This window comes from Lutra lutra, chromosome 10 (assembly GCF_902655055.1).
Source record: "Lutra lutra chromosome 10, mLutLut1.2, whole genome shotgun sequence".
NCBI classification, from domain to species: Eukaryota; Metazoa; Chordata; class Mammalia; order Carnivora; family Mustelidae; genus Lutra; species Lutra lutra.
In genome coordinates this window covers 67,458,495-67,478,765 of record NC_062287.1, presented here as the reverse complement: position 1 = coordinate 67,478,765, position 20,271 = coordinate 67,458,495, and the positions used below count along the sequence as shown (strand labels likewise).

The 20,271-nt window shown below is 44.8% G+C and overlaps 1 protein-coding gene across 6 annotated transcripts in view; it reads right to left on the bottom strand.

The window, feature by feature from the left end:
* The window catches only part of MICAL2 (microtubule associated monooxygenase, calponin and LIM domain containing 2), a 216,382-nt gene that overhangs the window by 39,468 nt on the left and 156,643 nt on the right, over positions 1-20,271 (bottom strand). For all 6 annotated transcript variants that reach the window (XM_047690499.1, XM_047690500.1, XM_047690501.1 and 3 more), the window contains 3 exons: positions 19,229-19,303; positions 14,619-14,773; positions 12,031-13,360 (listed from right to left, as the gene is read on the bottom strand). In XM_047690499.1, coding sequence (XP_047546455.1) covers positions 12,031-13,360; positions 14,619-14,773; positions 19,229-19,303 — 1,560 coding nt within the window. The remainder of the gene's footprint in view (positions 1-12,030; positions 13,361-14,618; positions 14,774-19,228; positions 19,304-20,271) is intronic.

Sequence of the window (20,271 nt, the reverse complement as noted above, 5' to 3'; positions counted from 1 at the left end):
ATAATATATTCAGCAGTGAAATATAATCCCTCTGTTATTGGGAGAAAAAGACAATGATGTACATTCTTAACATTTCTATTTAGCATTGTATAGGAAGTTGTAGGCAGAACAATAAGGCAAGAAAGTTAAATAAAAGGTATACAAATTGAAAAGAGAAATGTCAAACTGTGTATTTTAGACAACATGATTATTTATTTAGAAAATCCTACAAAAAAGCTCTTAGAATAATAAGTGAGTTTAGTAAGGACATGATAAAAAGTTAACGGTGTTTCTTTATATCAACAATGAGCACCTGAAAATCAAAATGAAGAAAGCCATTCCATTTATAAGAGCAACAACAACAAAATGAAATACTCCAGAGAAACATTTAATAAAATATATGCAGAATCTACACACTACAAACTCCCTAAGAGAAATGAAAGAAACCCTGGCTAGAGAGATATTCCATTTTCACGAACAGGAAGACTCAGCAGTTGTCAATTCTTCAATTGACTTAGAAATAAAAAAACAATCCCAATCAAAATTCTAGCAGGTTTACTTGGTAGAAATTGATAAGCTCATTCTAAAATGTATACAGAAACACAAAAGACCTAGAATAGCCAAAATAATTTTTTAGAACAATACTGGGGGACTCCACTACCTGTTTTCCAGACCTGCTCTAATGCTAAAGTGAGCAAGAGTAGAACGCTATTAGTGTAAGGATAAACATATAGAGCAGTGGGAAGATTAAAGGGCACAGAGACATACCACACGTATTTAGTCAGTTGATTATCGTGAAGGTGTCAGAATAACCCAATGAAGAAAGAATAGTCTTTTTAACAAGTAGTGCTGACAACTAGATATCTATAGACAAACAAACAAAAACCAGAACAACAAAAACAAAAAACCTTGACTTTTATTCACTATAAAAAGTTAATTAGAATTGGATTACAGAACTAAGCCTGAAAGCTAAAAACTGTAAAGTTCTGGGAGAAAACACAGCAGACATTCTTAGTGACTTTGGTCTTAAAGATTTCTTAAATATAACTCAAATTACAAAAGAGAAAAATTAATAAATTTGACTTCATCAAACTAAAAAATCTTCTATTTTTTGGAAGATGTTGTGATGAAAATAAAAAGACAATCCACTAACTAAGAGAAAAATATTTGCGAATAAGTATCTGGTAAAGGATTTACAGCTAGAATTTTAGGAACACTGGCTAAATAGAAGACTAAGAATATTGTACATTCTTAGATCAAAAGACTCATTATTCTAAAGCTATCAAATGTCTATAAGTTGGGACACCTGGGTGGCTCAGTTGTTAAGCATCTGCTTTAGGCTCCTGTCATGATCCCAGGATCCTGGGATTGAGCCCATTCCTGCTCAGTGGGAAGCCTGCTTCTCTCTCTCCCACTCTCCCTGCTGGTGTTCCTGCTCTTGCTATCTCTCTCTCTGTCAAATAAATAAATAAAATCTTTTTTTAAAAGTCTATAAATTAATCAATTAAAGGCTATCATTTATAACTGCATCAAAAAGTCAAATACTAGAGAATATATCTAATGAAAATAGGGCAGGATCACTACAATCATAAAATATGGACAGAAACTGAAGAAGACCTCAGGGAGGCATCATGTCCATGGATTTGTTAATTCTCTCCAAATGTACCTATAGATTCAGTGTAATCCCAATCCAATGTTCAGAAAATATTTTTGTGGAAATTGATTAACTGATTCTGGAAGACACATGGAGGCCAAGAATAGGCAAGACAATCTTGAAGAAGAACGAAGTGGATGGTCTATTCCAGGCTGTGAAGATTTATTATAAAGCCACTTAATGAAAACAGTGTGACTCAGGCACAGGGATAAACCAGTCAGTGGAACCAGGATAGAAGGTCTGAAAACGGACCTGCCTAATTTATGACAAAGTATCACAGCAATGACTTGGGAGGTGGGGTGGAGGAAGACAGCCTTGTTAATGAATGCTCCTGAATCAAGTGGATAGCATAAAAAAAATAAACATTTCCTCTACCTCACAGAATGCACAAAAATCTATCCTAGTTTGGTAGCAGACTAAACTGTGAAAGGTAAAATAATAAAACTTCTTTAACTGTTGTCCAATAGAAATATAATATGAGTCACACATGTAACTTAAAATTTTCTAATAGCCACATTAAAGAGTGTAAAAAGAAAGAGATGCAATTAGTCTTAAACATATATTTTATGTAGCCCCAAATTTCAAAAATATTATCATTTCAACATGTGGTCCTGTACAAATTATTGAGATATTTTATATTATGCCATTCATACTAAGTCTTCAGAAACTGGTACATGTTTTATACATTCCTATTTAGGTTACACTTTTTTAGTGGTTAAAGTCAAATGTAATTCAAAAAGCAAAAATTGTGTTTAACAGAACATTTTCCATTGATTTGCTATTTAAATGGAAATTTCTTAACATTAAATAAAAAATTCAGCTCCTCACTCATACTAGCCACATTCCAAGTGTGAAATCATGGCTACCATATTGGATGGCACAGTTCTAGAAAGTAACACAGAACATCTTTATGATTTCAGAGTAGGGAAAGGTCTCCTCACTGGGGTATAAAAGCAGCAATAAAGGAAACTATTGATAACTATGGCTGCATTTAAATAAGTAATGTGTGTACTTACAGAAGTTTATTATTAATATTTCACCTTTAAAGAGTGAAAAATTGAGCCTGAGAATGAGAGAATTACTTATAATACATATATCTGACAGAGAAGACTTTTGTCCAGAATCTACACAGATTACAAATCAATAAGGAAAGGGCTGTCTACACAGTAGAGGTATGGGCAAAAAGACTTGGCAACAGACCTCACAAGAGAATATCTAAATAAGCATGTGAAAAGTAGTGTAACATCACTAGCAGGTAAATGCCGATGAAAACAATAATGAGATACCACCATAAAAATGGTGGCATCCAAGCACAAAACAAAACTGAGACTGTCAAGCATTGCAAAGATGGAGGTCAAGGGGAGTTCTCATTTCCTGCTGGAGTCTATACCCACTGGTACAAGCACTTTTGAAAACCGGGGGACAGTACCTATTAAAGCCAATCACGTACATGCCTACTCCACGACCTAACAAGTCCACTCCCCGGCATATACTGACAGATTCTGTCTTTGAACAAAGTCTAGGCAAGCTCTTCTGAACCGTCTTCTTAGCTGGGCCTCAACCTTGGCCTAGAAACACTGCAGACTCTCAGCATAAACAATTTAGCCCACCCACTTCCTCCTACATGGAAGGAAATAGAAAGAAAAAGTACCTGCCTGAGAAAACTCAAAGGCTGACAAAGGAATTTAGTGTTTGTTCTAGCCCACACCTGCTGATAGGCGGCTGACTACCCTTTTTTAGAGAAGTTGCTAAAAAGGGTTTTAAATGGAGAATCCTTCCTCTGTCCCTTTGAGATGTGTATGTATCTCCTACCACTCAAGGATGTCTTTCTCAAGCACCTGAAAGCCAGTCCTTTGAAATGCAGTCATCGGGAAGGATAGGACCTTTGTCTCCCCGTCCTTATGTGAAGACAGAATCCTAATTTCAACAGTCTCCGCTAACACACGTGGCTGGCCTAATCAGCATTGATGCCCACAGGGCCTTTGTCATTTTTCACTGCCTTGACGCTACCGAGCCTCTGTTCAGCCCTTCCTTGTCCCTCAATCTCCCTGTGAAGCCCCCAGCCACCTCTGTGGAAATCAAAGGGAAGTCCAGTTCATATAGAACTCTCTCTCTCTTCTGTTGCAATAGTCTATTATTAGGATCCATCCTTAACACTTTTCATAGCATCTGGCTTTATCTTTGACAATAGCCAACAGAAACGATCGGTCTCCAAAGGCTCAGAAGCATTATTCACCCTAGAAAGCAACAGAAAACCCCTAAGTGCCCAGCATCAGATGACAAACAAGTTGTAGCATATTCGCACAAGGGAGTAAAAGGCAGCAAAGCAAAGAAGGAACTGCTGCGACACGTGACAGCGTGGATCCCCGCCCCCACCCCAATAAGCCAGCCACTGTATAGACGTGCACGTTCTGTTGTTGCGGAAGCAACAGGCTCAGATTTAACACCGAGGAGACCCGTTTATTATCTCACAGAGTCTGGGTCAAAAGTGCAGGTAGGCAGGGCTCAGCGGGGTCCTCTGTGCAGGGTCTGCCAAAGCTGCAATGGGGGTGTCTGCCATGCCGGGGTCTCAGGGGCAGCTAAGGGTTCTCTTCCAGCTCATTCAGGTTGTTGGTAGAATTCCGCTCTTGGTAGTTGTAGGAGAGAGGGCCTGTTTTCTCGCTGGCTGCCTGCTGGAGGTCCGTCTTAGCTCCCAGAGGCCTCCTGGCCACATAGGGCCTCTCCTAACATCAGTTTACTTCTTCCAGGCCAGCGGGATCTTATCTTTCTCACCCTGCCAGTTTCAGGAAAGGGCCCCATCCTTATTAAGGGCTCCTCCGATTAGGTTAGGCCTACCCAGGATAATCTCCCTTTTGATTAGCTCAAAGTCAATTGGTTTAGAACTTAATTACATTTGCAAAATCTGGTAACCTAATCACGGAAGTGAGATCCATCATATTCACGTTCCCACCAGAATCAAGGGCAGGAGATTCTACAGGGCAGAAAGCATGAGGTCCTCTGAGAATTCTGCCTACCATAATACTAAACAATCCAATGTTTGTACAGTCAAAAACCTGATGAAGTAATCCAAGATGATAGAAGTGAGATGGTAAGCAAGCACTTTTGTTGGGAGTCACATATATGTGGGAAGAGGCAATGATGGAAACTTCTGAGTGTAAGGGCCTATTCAGCCAGAGCGGCCCCACTCGGTTGAACAGCCATTTTGTTGTTTATGCAGTAAAACTTAAATTGACCCTGCCCCCACCCCCCCAGGGGAACTTATTTAAAAGCAAGTCCGGAAACCAGTCCCAGGTAACAAAGCCCAAATACAAGGGTGGGTCAGGTCAGGTAGAGATAACAGCCCCAATGCAGGGATGAGTCGGGTCAGGTGGAGACATCCAATCAGTAAAGCGCCATACTGTCTCCCTAGGTACCAAGGAGTGTGGGCCCCACCTTTTGGGCGCCAATTCTCACCAAGGTGATAGGCTAGTTCAAATGTCTACTATGGGGTGAATTGTAGTTCAATTGGCCACCCGTGTGTGACCTAGCATGACTGTGCAGCTTTCTCTGTGTGTTGCAATCTCATTGGCCACCTGTGTGTGGCCCGGCTCTATAACAGTTGGCCTTTGCTCTATAAAGTTAGTCTGTGAGGCAGGGAGGGGTCGCACTCTCTGTAAGAGGTGTGGCCCTGGCCAGTCGGTTTGATTCTTGATGCTTGGCGCGCAATATAGTTTTGCTTGACCTTCGCTTTGTATCAGTCTCACTCCTTTAATCATGGACCCATTATTGGGGGACCCAACACTGGGGACCCAACACTGAGTGCTGGTGATTTTCTGTATCTTGATCTCAGAGGTAGTGGTACAAACATGCACTTTAGAAAAATTCATCAGTTGTGTACTTTAGATTTGTGTATTTGCTGTACATGTTTTATACTACAATAAGGACTTGATGCAAAAATTTAAAAAGACATTGTCAGGGTGCCTTGTTTAATTATATACAAGAATGATAATCTGTGTTAAATTTGTATAAAATTGGCACTGGTAAGTACTTAAAATCAGTTTATGCCCCTAAGTAATTTAAAGAGAAGTTTATGGGGTGCCTGGGTGGCTCAGTGGATTAAAGCCTCTGCCTTCGGCTTGGGTCATCATCCCAGGGTCCAGGGATGGAGCGCCGCGTTGGGCTCTCTGCTCAGCGGGGAGCCTGCTTCCTCCTCTCTCTGCCTGCCTCTCTGCCTGCTTGTGATCTCTGTCTGTCAAATGAATAAAATCTTTAAAAAAAAAAAAGGAGAAGTTTATATATACTGTTAATTTACCCAGAAAGTTTTATTGTAAAAATAATAAAAATTAAATTTCAGCGGATTTATTCAAGTGATCATAAATTCGAGGTATTTTCATTCAAATACGTTTTGAAAGTTTCTCATTTTCAATTAAAATGCTGTTTTCTCTCTCCATTGCTTGAGAGTATACCCACATGTTAAATGTGGAGATAGCAATGTCAGTGTGTGTGTGTGTGTGTGTGTGTGTGTGTGTGTGTGTGAGATTGGTGGGTGGGCTGGGCAGGGGCAGGGAAATAAAAGGAAACTAATGCACCTAATCTGATAGGGTAGGTAAAATCTCTTAGGATACCGACCTAAGAACACCTGCAAGAAACACAAAGCTCTTCCATGAAATGGGCCCAGACACTATTTCCAGAGTTGGTCAGCCTTAACCTAATTCCATTCTCTACCTTCTCATTCTGCTCCAAACCAAGGAAGTCATACCATTCCCTAGTAAATACAAATGAAGCAGTTCTCCATGATAAGTCAGGAAAACACATTCACCTCCAGTTACTGTAATCAGCATCTATAAAAGCCATATAAATGTGAAATAAATGAACTAAAGGCCAATCTTGCTACTGAATTTGATACAAAAATATTAAATAAAATATTAGCAAACAGAGGAGCGCCTGGGTGGCTCAGTCGATAAAGCTTCCAACTCTTGGTTTCAGCTCAGGTCATGATCTCAGGGTCCTGGGATGGAGCCCTGCATTGGCTCTTTGCTCAGCTCAGAGTCTGCTTGTCCTTCTCCCTCCCCCTCTGCTGCTCTGCCCCCTCCCATCTGCTCTCTCCCTCAAATAAATAAAATCTTAAAAAATATATTGGCAAACAGAACAGAAAAGCATATTAAAATAATAAGACATCAGGGGGCGCCTGGGTGGCTCAGTGGGTTAAGCCGCTGCCTTCGGCTCAGGTCATGATCTCAGGGTCCTGGGATCGAGCCCTGCATCGGGCTCTCTGCTCAGCAGGGAGCCTGCTTCTCCCTCTCTCTCTCTCTGTCTGCCCCTGCCTACCTGTGATCTCTCTCTGTCAAATAAATAAATAAAAAATATTTAAAAAAATAATAAGACATCAGGACCAAATGGTATTCATTTCAGCAATATAAGGATGGTTCAATACCAGTGAATTTATTATGTAAATCACAGTAGTAGTCAAACTATGGAGAAAAAAAATCACACAATCACCCCGAAGTGTACTGAGTGACATTTGATAAAATTCAACAACCATTCATGAGTTAAATACTCCCAATAAAATAGGATTAGATGGCAATTTCCTCAGAGTTTTTAAGTTTATCCTGGTCAACCCAGAAGCCAGCCAGCATCATGCTTAAATGGGAAAACATTCACATTAATGAGATGCAGTCTCATTAAGGTTAGGAATGTCCTAAGGAAACCATATCACCACTTTTATTTAATATTGTTCTGGAGGGTCTAGAAACCAAAGAAACTAAGGTAACAAAATAAATTGGAGGTATACATCTTTTTTTTTTTTTAAGATTTTATTTATTTGTCAGAGAGAGAGGAGAGCGAGCGAGCACAGGCAGACAGACTGGCAGGCAGAGGCAGAGGGAGAAGCAGGCTCCCCGCCAAGCAAGGAGCCCGATGTGGGACTCGATCCCAGGACGCTGGGATCATGACCTGAGCCGAAGGCAGCTGCTTAAGCAACTGAGCCACCCAGGCGTCCCGGAGGTATACATCTTTTAAACAAGAGGTAAAGTTACAGGTTTTTTGTTGTTGTTGTTGTTGTTGTTTTTGACAGACAGATCACAAGTAGACAGAGAGGCAGGCAGAGAAAGACAGGAGGAGGAGGCAGGCTCCCCGCTGAGCAGAGAGCCCGATGCAAGACTTGATCCCAGGACCCTGATATCATGACCTGAGCCGAAGGCAGAGGCTTTAACCACTGAGCCACCCAGGCGCCCAAAGTTACACTTTAAAAAATATTACTTATTTGTTTATTTGAGAGAGAGAGCAAGCATGAGCCAGGGGAGGGGCAGGGGGAGAGGGAGGAACAGACTCTTCGCTGAGCAGGGAGCCTGATGTTGGGACTCGATCCTAGAACCCTGGGATCATGACCTGAGCTGAAAGCAGATGCTTAACCAACTGAGCTACCCAAGTGCCCTAAAATTATCATTATTTATAGATTTGATGATTGCACATATGGGAAGGACCCAGGAAAGGCTATTGGAAAGCTTTTTTTTTTTTTTTTAAAGATTTTATTTATTTATTTTGACAGAGAGAAATCACAAGTAGGCAGAGAGGCAGGCAGAGAGAGAGGAGGAAGCAGGCTCCCCGCTGAGCAGAAAGCCCGATGTGGGGCTCGAACCCAGGACCTGGGATCATGACCTGAGCCGAAGGCAGCGGCTTAACCCACTGAGCCACCCAGGCGCCCCAAGGCTATTGGAAAGCTTTTACAAGCAAGGAGAATCTAGCAAAATGGATGGGTGCAAAAGTACTCTATAGAAATCAGCACATTTTAGGTATACAAACAGTAGTAGGAAGATAGATCAAAAGATTTTATTGACAATAGCAATAAAAACTAATATATGGCAATAAACTTAATAAATATGCACAACCTATAAGACATAAGGTTTGAAATATTCTGGGGGCACCATAAAAAAGAGCATATGGGAAGGCAATTCATATCATACGGTTGTGAATTCTTGCCAAGTTTATTTGTAAACTTAATCTCATAAAAATAGTCATAGGGTTTTTTGGGTATATAAACAAGCTGATGTTAAATTCATACAGAATACCAAACAAGGCAGGAAGAGCCAGGAAGTTTTTGAAAGAGAGGATCAATCATGGGATACTCTTCCTGTCCAATACATACATAGATTTTAAAAGGTATAAATATATAAAGTAACATAATTAAAACAGTGTGGTACTGGTAAGTAACAGACAACTCGACAGAATATAATGGATGGTATTGAAATCAGTCCAAGTACAGGAATCTGATGCATGACAAAGATGTCATCTCACATAAAAGAGGAGAAGATGGGTTAGTCACTAAATTACTTTAGAATAACCAGGGAAACAGCTTAAAACATAAACAAAAACAGGGTTGGATCCATACCTCACATGTGATGTTAGGATAGTTTCCTGATGTAAAATTTAAATGTAAAAAAGTTTAAAACAAACAAAAAGGACTAAGAGCAACTATAAGAAAATTCTTCTATAAACTTAGAAGCAGCTCTTTCTAAACTATTATATAAAGCCGAGGAGCCATAAAACGAAAAATTGCTTATAACTACTCTATATAAATAAAATTTTTATATGACAAAAGCCACCATAAACAAAGTTAAACACAAATAAGAAGCTGGGAAAAAATATTTGTAATTACCATCACAAAAAAGGGCTATATTTCCCTTTTGATAGAGTCCTTTCATAAGATTCAGAAAAATACCAACAACCCATCAGAAAACTGAACAAAAGACAAAGGTGATAGCTGACAGAAAAGGAAATGCAAATGACTTTTTAACATATGAGAAGATACTCAATCACCTATCAGACTGGTAATGATTAAAAAACAAATGCTGGGTAGCACAATGGTTAGTGCAATTAGGGAAATACCACCCTGTCTTTTGCTGAACGAGTGTCAGGTGATGAAGGACAATTTGGCAGCATCTCTCAACCGTTCTAGAATTTCTACTTCCAGTACTTCCACATATGCCAAATGGCCCAAGTTCCCAGGTCATTACTGCAGCGCAGTTTACAACAGCGAAAGATCAGAAATAAACTTGCCATCCTAGGGGACTGGCTACCTACCTCCACACCCACACAATGGAATACAGTGCAGCTATAAAACATAAAGCTCTTTTTTTTTTTTAAGATTTTATTTATTTATTTGACAGAGAGAGATCACAAGTAGACGGAGAGGCAGGCAGAGAGAGAGAGAGAGAGAGGGAAGCAGGCTTCTTGCTGAGCAGAGAGCCCGATGTGGGACTCGATCCCAGGACCCTGAGATCATGACCTGAGCCGAAGGCAGCGGCTTAACCCACTGAGCCACCCAGGCGCCCCTAAGACATAAAGCTCTTTATGTGCTAATATGTGATGATCTCCAAAATAAAATTAAAATTAAAATAATAAATTATTAATTGTTAATTATTAATATCATTAATTATATTATTATATAATTAATTATTATATAATTAATTATATAATTATATAATTGAATATAAATCATATATAATTAAATATAAATTAAATATATAATATAATTATTATTAATTGTTAATTGTTAATTATTTAATTAAATAATTAAAATTAAAATAATAAAAAGTGTGTCTAATATACTAGCGAAGTACCTTAATGTGAAAAAGAAAGACTATGTAAATTTGCTCTTATATGCATGAATTCTGTCCACAAGAATGCCCAAGAAGCTGGTGATCATCATGTCTGTCCTCAGGGACATGACCCGGATGTCTCAGGGACAGGGAAGGGAGACAGGACTATTTATTCTGTGCATTTTGTATCCTTTTATTTTAAACCACATGAATTATTATCTATCAAAAAATGCACAACACATCAAAGTTTACGACGGGATACAAAGGATGTAGTTAAACTCCAGCCTGTTTGTGCTTATTCGGAGCTTGACTGAAAATAAAGTCTCTTGTTAATCTAGGTAGCTTTCTGATTAAGGAACCAAAGAAGGAAAATAATTTTTCACTTGAAAACTAAAGCTCTAAAATAAAAGGTAAATAAGAAAAAAGTTAACAAAAATAAATAAAAACAAAGTTGCTCAGGGATAGGAGGGGTGCCTGGGTGGCTCGGTCAGTTAAGTGTCTGACTTTGGCTCAGGTCACGGTCTCAGGGTCCTGAGCTCAAGCCCCACATGGAGCCCCATATTGGGCTCCGCACTCAGTGGGGAGTCTGCTTGAGATTTTCTCCCTCTGCCCCTCCTACCCGCTCATGCTCTCTCTCTCTCTCTCAAATAAATAAATACAATCTTTAACAAAATAGGGATAGGAAAATCACAGTTTGTTTAAAGCCAGCAAATAAGTATCAACAACAACAAAATAAACCATGTGAGTGTTTAACTAAACTGTCTCTAGGGATATACACCAAAACTTTGGCAAGGAGGAGAGGGGGGAGAGAGTAGATGTTACTTTAAAAAAAAAAAAAAAAAAGATATTGCGGTATTGTTGGATTATTCCAATTCTTCGATGTATTAATTACTTCAATAATTTAAAAAATTACAATCAGATTTAAATAAGAAAAAGCCTAAGTTTCCATTGGTAAGAAAACATATGAGTGTGTTTAAACAGTAAATTAAAAAAATATAAGCTTAAAAGAGGCACCGTTTTTTGACTAGTAAAACAGCAATGTTTTTAAAATGTACTCAATACGGGTGACCGTATGTTGAAAGAGATGTTTCAGGCATTAGCTCTGAAATATATACTGGTGCCCTACCCTCCACTTAATTCATATTTACAACATGCAGTTGTAAGATATAACACAGAGAACTCTCATAGATCCTTTATGCACACTGTTAAAAACAGTTTGTTAGTGCAAACTAAGAATCTTAAAAATATTCACAGCTTTAATCCAGTAACCTCATTTCTTGGAACCTATCCTAAAAGAAAAACAATTCAAAAGAAAGAAATCCTATATGCATAAAAATGTTCATTCAATACCATGTGTAAAATATAAATACATCCATATGTATAATTTACATATACATATTATCTATGAATTATTAAACAATTGTTTTCTAAATAAAAAATAAATTATTTACTTAATGAAACATGTCTACTACGTGTAATACAGCCATCAAACCACATTTGTGTAAACGATGTGCTGTCGTAATAGCTATGATATACTGATTTTTAAAAATACAATTCTGGGGGTAAAACTTAGTAAAAGTTGCCATATACAGTTGGAAAGTGGTGTGAGATTATGGCTGATCCTTTGTTGTTTTCAAAAACTCTCCATAACATCATTTCAAACTTAATTTTTCCCTAATTTTTCAAATTCAAGTTTTCCTAGTTTTGTCAGAATTTAATTTGGGAAGAAGGAGAAAGTGAGAGATGACTATTGTTAGTCCAGTAAAAATGACTAACTGCCCAGCGGGAACAGCGAACTTTTGTTAGGAGTTAGCCACTTACTTGCATCTTTGTCTGGAGAAGGAAGAGGGACTCTGTGCCCCAGGCCGGTGCTATTGAAAGGCTGTGCCAGCTTCTCCAGGGGCGGGGTGCTGTCCATCAGCTCCCCTGCTCCCCTGGGGTTGCTGAAGAGGTCCTGGAGGTCCTTTCTTTGTTTGGATTCTTGGAGGGAACTCTCAAAAGATTTGTCTTTGAGTCTGAGGGAGGAAAAGAGCGAGATTTTTCCCTTTGGAACCCTAGAAGCATCTGGGGACGTCTCTTGCAAACTCACTTTCTCAAGGAGTGTGGGGACATCTTCCATCTTGTGGCAGGGAGGGGCCGGGAACGCCGGAAACACCTTGGACGGTCGGTTGGGCAAACTGTGAGTGCGGAGGGCAAGGTCTGGAGGGCTAGGGTATGAGGGCTGGGCAGCCCTGGCAGGTGGGGAGCCCCAGGAGAAGAAAGCTGAAGCTCTACTCGCCATGTCTCTCCCCGGGGACTGCTGGCTGCCGTCTTTACTGGAACTGGTTTTTCGAAGGCTGAATGAGCGAGTGCTACCATGTGGCTGGCTGGTGGGCAGGTTCCTTGATTCTGGCTTGGCAGAGGCCTTCCTCCCACCTTCTGAGTTGGGGAGGAAGGGATCCAGGGACCTTCGCAAGACATTTGCTATGAGCCGAAGTGGGGACTTGGGTGGAGCTCGTTCAGCTGGTGTCCCCATCTTCTCCTGAGCCCTTCCCTGGGCAGGCGGGGTCTCTCTCGCTGTCCAGGGGAGCTGCAAGGGACTAACTGGTTTCGGCACACGGCCTCCCCTACCATTGCCAGCACCGCTCTGGACAGGCTGTGCCCCAGCTTCCAGGCTCACACTATCAGGGATGGAATTGTCCCAGTCCAATAGCTTTGTCTTCTGCTCCGGGGTGAGGACTAACTTCTTCAAGCCCAACTTCTTCCCCTCTGCCAGCTCTGACCTGTTCTCCTCTCCCTTGCTGGGTCTGCTGTTCTTTTCTCCTGGGTCCTCTCCAGCCCTGGGAGATACCTCTGGGTCTGGCAAACACCTGTTCGTCCCTCCAGTGGGGTCTGGGCCTCTGTGGATGCTACTGGTGTCCCCAAGAGAGGTCTCTGCTTCATGACACCCATCGGAAGCCATCTCTGCAGGGCTGGGGGGCTGGGGGCTGGCAAGGCCGTCTTCACCAGGCCTCACCATGAAGTACTCTGCCCGCTCCAGTACTTGGCCATGGGGCAGATACAGGGGCATGTCCTTGGGTACCCCTTGGGCTCTGGCGCGCCTCAGAAAGATTGGAGTGGAAGGGCTGCAGTGACCTCTTGAGACCTGTGAGGGCAGGTTGTCAGCTGTCACCTAGAGGGGATGGGCAAAATGAATGCATATTTAGGAATTCCCAATATTTATTTATAAGGGGAGGCATATCTCAGCCCACAGACCCCTCCCTTCCTCTCTTCAGATCTCAGGCACCCAAAGTCTAAAAGAATTCTGCCCGGGATGATTTCAAAGGGCTGTTCTTCATTCTAAGTGGCTGCTTTGGGACCTGCTGGGATCTGCCTGGAGTCCCTGTACCAGCACTGATCAAAGGCTTTGCTGGGTGCTGGATTAGGTAGGTAAGAAGCCATAATGGAAGGCAGAGGCGTGGACAAGCTGCCAGGCTGGCCAGGTGGAGCCGGCCTGACCCCTGTGAATGGCCAGATGTGTATGGGAGGACAGATGCTCCATGACTGGTTTGGCCATGGTCCTTATTAAAGGGCATCTTGCACCCATAGGTATGTTCCTCCAACAACCAAGAGGCCAAGGTTTCTTCCTTGGAGACTACCAAGTTAAGGAGAGACAGTTACCCTTCTGGGCTGGAGCTGTGGTGGCAGAAGAGTGGCCTTTAGGTCTTTTCAATGACCCTTCTAGACCTAACTCATGCCTTGCACCACTCAGAAAGTAGTCATTTGTAGCATGCAAGAAGGTGGCCCTTGGTAAAGGAAGAGCTTAGGAAAATTCTAGAAGTGGCTGTGCCCTGCCAAGAGCGCTGGTGCCTGAGGGGCAGGTCATAGGACAGGAGCTTACAAGAGCACGTACCTCTTTCCATCTTGTGCACTCTATTTGCCAGAGCCTGGACCACGGTCTAGCAGGTAACAGAGACTTGATAAACTCATGTTGAAGGTAAAGTCCAAACTGGAGTATCTCAGTGATACCATTTTCTGTTCAAGGGGGATATGCTTCCAAGAGTCTCTGGTGCCACCAAAGGGAGCCTCAGTCTGTGTCTGCCTTCCTTCAGCTGTGAGTTCCTCAAGGTCGCCTGCTAGGCCCTCAAGGGTAGAGCTTATATCCTAGCAACTCTGCACGCCACAGTCTTGCCCAGAGTCTGTGCCCCACAAAGTCTGCGGAGTGAGTGGCTGTGCCCCAGAGCTGGCTGAGAAGGAACAGGATGGCTGAGCTCTCATGAAAACGACAAGTCAAAAAGGCCTGGGGGGACGCTTGACAGAGCATCTCATGGCCCTGGCTTTGCACCTGGGTTACCCAAGAGTGCTAAGAATCCAGAGTTAAGTGTGGAAGTGGGTGAACTATGAGCAGCTCACCTTCTTAACACTGGCACAGGGCCCCAAAGGGTATTTACCTGAGGTAGGGAGAAGCCATCCAGAGCATTCCCTGGGACACTGGATGAAGAGAAAGATGGCAGGGAAGATGGGAGAGGAGATGACGAGGAAGAAGAAAGAGGAGCAGGTTCCTTTGAAGGTGACATAGTTTTTTTGTTGTTCACTGGCATCAGACCTACCGAGGAAAGAACACACTCTCCGTTATAGAGCTCTTATTACCTTACTTTATCACAAAGAGATTTTAAGAGAAGCTCCAACTTGGTAAATAGAGTCAGAGGGAGGAAGGTGTTGGAGACTGAGAGGCTCTGGTGCCCAGGGTTTGACCTTAGGAGGAACAGGTGAGAAGTGGCAGCCTCCTGTGGGGGAATGGAGGTCAGAGGATGAAAAGTCTAGAAACCATCACTCTTCACACTCAAAAGGATGTTCCCGAGAGACGGAACAGGGAGTCTCCAGGACATCTCTTGGAAATGGATGCCTACTTCTAAAGTTTCCCCTAAAGCTGTCGTGTGTGGGGTCTGGACTGCGTTAAGTCACTTAGTCAACAAACCACCTGAGGCCTCTTCCCACAAAATACCAGATCCTCAGCTGTGGACGTGGGCAGGGTGAGCCATCGCCGATAATGAATCCGACTCTTCCTTCTCACGTGGGCGCCAAGGGGCTCTCCGATGAGATGGTTTGTTTGAGATTTTAAGAGAACGCTAGGGAAGGAGGTTATAATGAGCATCAAATCATCTGAAGCATATGGCGTGGGGTTCGTGCCAAGCTCCTGTTGGTCAGGGAACAAACGAGATGTAGTGTGTGTACTCAGAGCGAAGTGAGAAAGGAGTGTGTGGCTGGGGCCCTGAGGACGCGCCGAATTCCGCCCTGTGGGAGCTGTAGTCTGTTGGTCTGGTAACTGCAGAATTGTGACAGCCGTAGCCTGTGAGGTAATCTCTCTCTCTCTCTCTCTCTCATGAGTTCACACACGCACCCTCTGGGAACCTTAAATCTAAAATCTCAAGAGCTTCACTTCTGTAGCTGACCATCCCAATGATATGTCCTCTGAGGGATTCAGAAAATGCCACACTCTGTTTTGGAATTGTCTGCTCAGTGTATGACCCTTCAGCCCAGCCACCTCTCCTGTGAACCCTCCTAACAAATGAGTCTGCCTCCCAGAGACTTCCCAGAACCTATGTGTGTGTATACCACTCCTATCAGACTCCCAGCCTGCGGCCACTCTGCTGACCCACTCCGAGCTCCCTCCACGGTATCCAACCTTCAGATGTTAGCTCACTTCCTAACCCAAGACAGTCCTCCGGCCTCAGTTTCCCCAAAGCTCCTCCTGTGGAACCCATATAGACCAGGCCAACCACGCCCACAGAAAAGTTCCTTCCAGACCCATCTGAGTTCTTCAGGATTCTGTCTTGCTTTCTTTATACACACGGGCAAGTGTGTCAGAACATGTATCCCAGTCCTGGGCTCTGGAAAGAGCCACAACACACATATGTTCCGCGGGCTTCCAAAGTGAAGCCCTCCAGAATGCTTCTGAGGAAAAGATAACCCAGGGGAAGAGATCCGAGGGTGGCAGGAAGGAGCTGCTGGGAGAAGGCCCCACGCTGCCAGGAGCCGATGCAGGGGAGGCTGGCTGGCCTGTCACCCAAACCCCCATTGCAGCCCACAATTAGATGGTTCGAGCCTAAAAAGGCAAACGCTGTGAGTCAGTTGTTGCCTTGCTTCCTGTCTTCAGCTTGCCAAATTCCTGCTGAATTCCTCCTCCTCCTCTTCCTTGCCCCCTCATTCCCTTCCCTCAGCTACCTCCTGAATCAAACTCCTCAGCTTGTCTCAGAGTCCCCTCAGCTCAACAGACTGCTTCTTTGTTCCCCCTAGGAGCTCTCTGGAACCTCTGACACAGAGCCAGGGACACCTTGGGAACCAAACCTGACAGGAAAGCCTTGGGGTTCATGAGGTCACGACCCAGGGCTGCTCCCTCTCTCCTTTTATTAATCCCTGCCCCCCACCCCCACCACTGGGGAGTCCTCTCTGCACACTCATTCCTCATGCACTGACTTCAGGAGAACTGGGACAGAGCTCGAGGGGACACCTGTCAGTCAAACTGCCACCTGGGAGGGAAAGGCCAGAGCTACGCTGAGAGGCGACGGGAGATCTCACCTGCCTGAGGTGGCTGATGTCTTTGGGTTCCCTCAGAGGATGCAAAGGGGACCTGGAACCCCACCCTGCTTCACACCCACACCAGGTGCCTGACATTTTCCTCACGTGAAGAACGGGACGGCTAACGTTGCTTCATGGCGAGGCCGAAATGGATAAAAAGTGGCGCCGGGGGTAGAATGCAAAGTCAATGCAGCACGCTAGCTAAATATGAACTCCAATCCCTCTCTTCCTCCCACACACACAAGTTGTAGCCAATAATGACACCATTGAACTGACCTGTTCCAGGTGGGGGCTGCACACCCCTACCCTGGACGGGATTTCTCTAACTTGTAGGCTCAGGGATTCCTCATTCACCAACTCCGATCCTTCCCTGCAGGTTCCTTCTTGTTTCCCATGGATGCTTGGCACAGTCCAGCCAGGCTGCCTCAGTCCCGGGTGCTGCCGGCCTTGCTGGTCCCATCACGCCAGGGCTTGATGAGCAGAGCAGGCCTGGGTTATGGCCCTCAAGCCCCCTTTGGCTCAGCTGTCTCTTCTCTGGGCCCTCTGGCAATGACCTCTCACCTTGGCTCTAGAGGTCACTGTGACTATGGTCAGCAGGGGGAGGGTGAGAAGGGCACTGACACAGCTCCCTCTGTCCTCCCACCAGGGCTGGGGCCAGAACTAGCCTTGACGGGGCAGTGAATGGACCCAGGAGACGGCGCCCCGGGTTCTGCTCCTTACTACAGTAGACCAGTGTTGCCCCCTGGGGTTTCCTCTTGGGCAAAGTGAAGATGACAAAACGACGCTGTGAGGATTCTTACAAAGACCGGGATTCCAGGGTGCAGCTTCCCAGAATTTGGAGTTTAGGCAATGCTCCAGTCTCCCAAGGTCTCAGAGCGCCCTCTAGGGGCAGCTGCCTGCACAGGCGGAGCCCAGGGCTCTGTTTCTGCACCAGGTCCAGCCACCTCATTCCTTGGTCCTATGTTTGTTCACTCATTTATACTCATTCATTCAGCAAGCAACGACTGGACACCTCCTCTGGGCCAGGCCCATAGAAACGACCCCAACTGAAGGCTGCCCTCAAACCAGCTTTTACATACACTTGAGAACCAGCATCTGGGATAACTAGAGACACGCCGATGCCCTCAGGGGCATCCCAGAAACCTTATGCTGCTGGTTAGCCATCCTCTCTCTCCCGTGCCTCCTCCAGCATCCCCTAACCTGCTAGCAGGGCCCCCCACCAGACTCACTGCTCGTACCCCGAGGAACTTCTCGAGGGCAAAGTAGAGCCCCTTGTACTAGCGGCACTCAGTGAAGTCAGCTGTTAGCACTGGGTGAAATCCGTAGCCAGACGGACCGCCCCACCCCACAGAAGCAGAATTCCTGTGATCTGAGGAGGGGCTGGTGGGGGAAGGGGAAATGGAGTGACCTGGGCCTTCAGTAAACATTAAATCCCCCCTTTTCTCGTCACCCTCAGTGCCTGGGACTGCAAGATGATTCCAGAGTCATTTCAGGGTGCCCCAGGCGGGGCGGCTTGTCGGTGTGCCACTGTCGTTCAGCTCCAGAGGCACCCATTACCCCAGCCTCACCCAAGGGAGGGGAGGCCTCAAATCTGAGGATTGCTGGGAGAATGAATGACTCATGGGCCAGGAGTCCGCGTTGACTCAGAAGGAAGGAGCCAACTAACTAGTGCTCTGTTCCAACTTCAACAATGGCTCTTTTTAGAAACTTCTGTCTTACCCAAGGCTTTCCTGGGTCCACCTCTCCCAGAGCAAAGTCCAGAGAGAGAGTGTGGGGGCAGGGGAAGGTGGAAGGGGGACTTGGAGATGGATTAGAGGGCCCGGGAGGGGATGCCTGCCCTGTAAGGGAGGCCCCACAGAGACCACAGCCAGCCCCAGAATGCGGTGCCCCCATGAGTGGGGTTGCTGCGCCCCCTAGTGGTATATCCAGATGCCTTGGTGTCCGTTGTTGTCACTGGTCCTCACCCAACCCTGTTCTTCTCAGGGATGCTGGGATCAAAGCCTGCTCAGAGAAAGAAACAGGTGTGTTTGTATGGATGGGTGTGTGCATGGATGTGGGTGTGGCTTCCTTCATTGCTATGCCCATGACTGCATGAGGTCATTCAGCTGATCCTGTCAATCCAACTTGAGTGCACAGAATGAAAACACATAGAAGCTCTGGGTCTCAGTTTCCTCATCTGTGTTTCAAAAAGCTTGCAGCCAATCATTACTAACACCACTTCCAGGTGCAACAGTAGAGCTCTAAGGTTCCATGATTCCAGACTGGGGAGCTGAAGGAGAAACAAAGGTCCTAAATCCTTGGAAAATGCTTCCTTGAGTCAGCAGTGGAAACAGTCAACCTTCTATTTCTCTCCTTGCCCCTAACATCCCAGAGGCCAGGTCAGAGAGGACACGCATGGAATGAGAACAGCTGCCCCTGAGAATTGACCAGAAGACAATGCCCATGCCCCTCCCTGCCCACTCCCAGAGAGCTCATGACTCACTCGACTGGAATTTTCTTCTCCAGCTCTGGTATTTGCTGGGACTTGGAGACTGGAAGCTACTGGCCCGTTGCAGAGCTATAGTAGAAAAAAAGAAAGGGGGAGAGAAGACAGGGAGGGAGGAAGTTAAACTTACAGGAAAACTATGGGGTTTTCTCCTGTGGCACATTTTATAGACTAATAGTCATAACTGACTGAACCCCTTCCTTTTCTAGACTGCATCTTCCCATTCCTACGACACATACCTCCCACCTTTTTATTTGATCTCATATTGAGACCCTGCTTTGGGACAGGTACAGTGATCATTCAGAAGATGCCTCAAATTATGAGCCATCATTCTAACTCACCCATAATTAAGATACATGTGTCCCTGTGTATGTGCACACATGTATTCACGCATGCCCATATATATGCATGCTTTTGTGCACACTTGTATGCTCATTTTCAGCAAAGCAGTTCTTCAAAGCTGGTCTCACATCAACGTCCCATATATGGAGCAGACAAACCGGAGTTGCTCTCACTGAAGCCTGGAAGCTCCAGGAAGTTCTACATCCTCTCCTCCTCCCCCACAAAGCCTCCCAAACCCTTCAGGAACCAGGATTCCATGGACTGTGTACTGAAGAGCCTCCACTTAGAATTAATTCTTGAGAATTAGCTGAGCGAGATGAATATCAGATGCAGAAGAACGTGGCCTTGGCTTTTCAGGGTGTGAGAGATGCGCCTATACCCCATTCCCACTCTGGGCCCTCAGATTTGGTCTCAGGCTCCGGGTCCTTGTGGCGGTTCCTTCATACCCAAGAGAAAGAATGAGGAACCGCATGCACACAGGTGGGACAAGGAGGTGTGGAAGGAAAGAAAGCCCCAGGAGTGGTGTGGGTGTGGGAGAACGGGGTCGGGGAGGTTTGAAGCCAAGGCCCAGCCCTCTCTTGGTAAGAAATCCTGGGTCCCACACCCTGCCAGTGCTCAGAACTGGGCATCAGCTCTCATCAGCCAGACTGTGAGGTGCAGATGGCAATCCCTTCTGGGGGCTTCTCTTCCTTGGGACA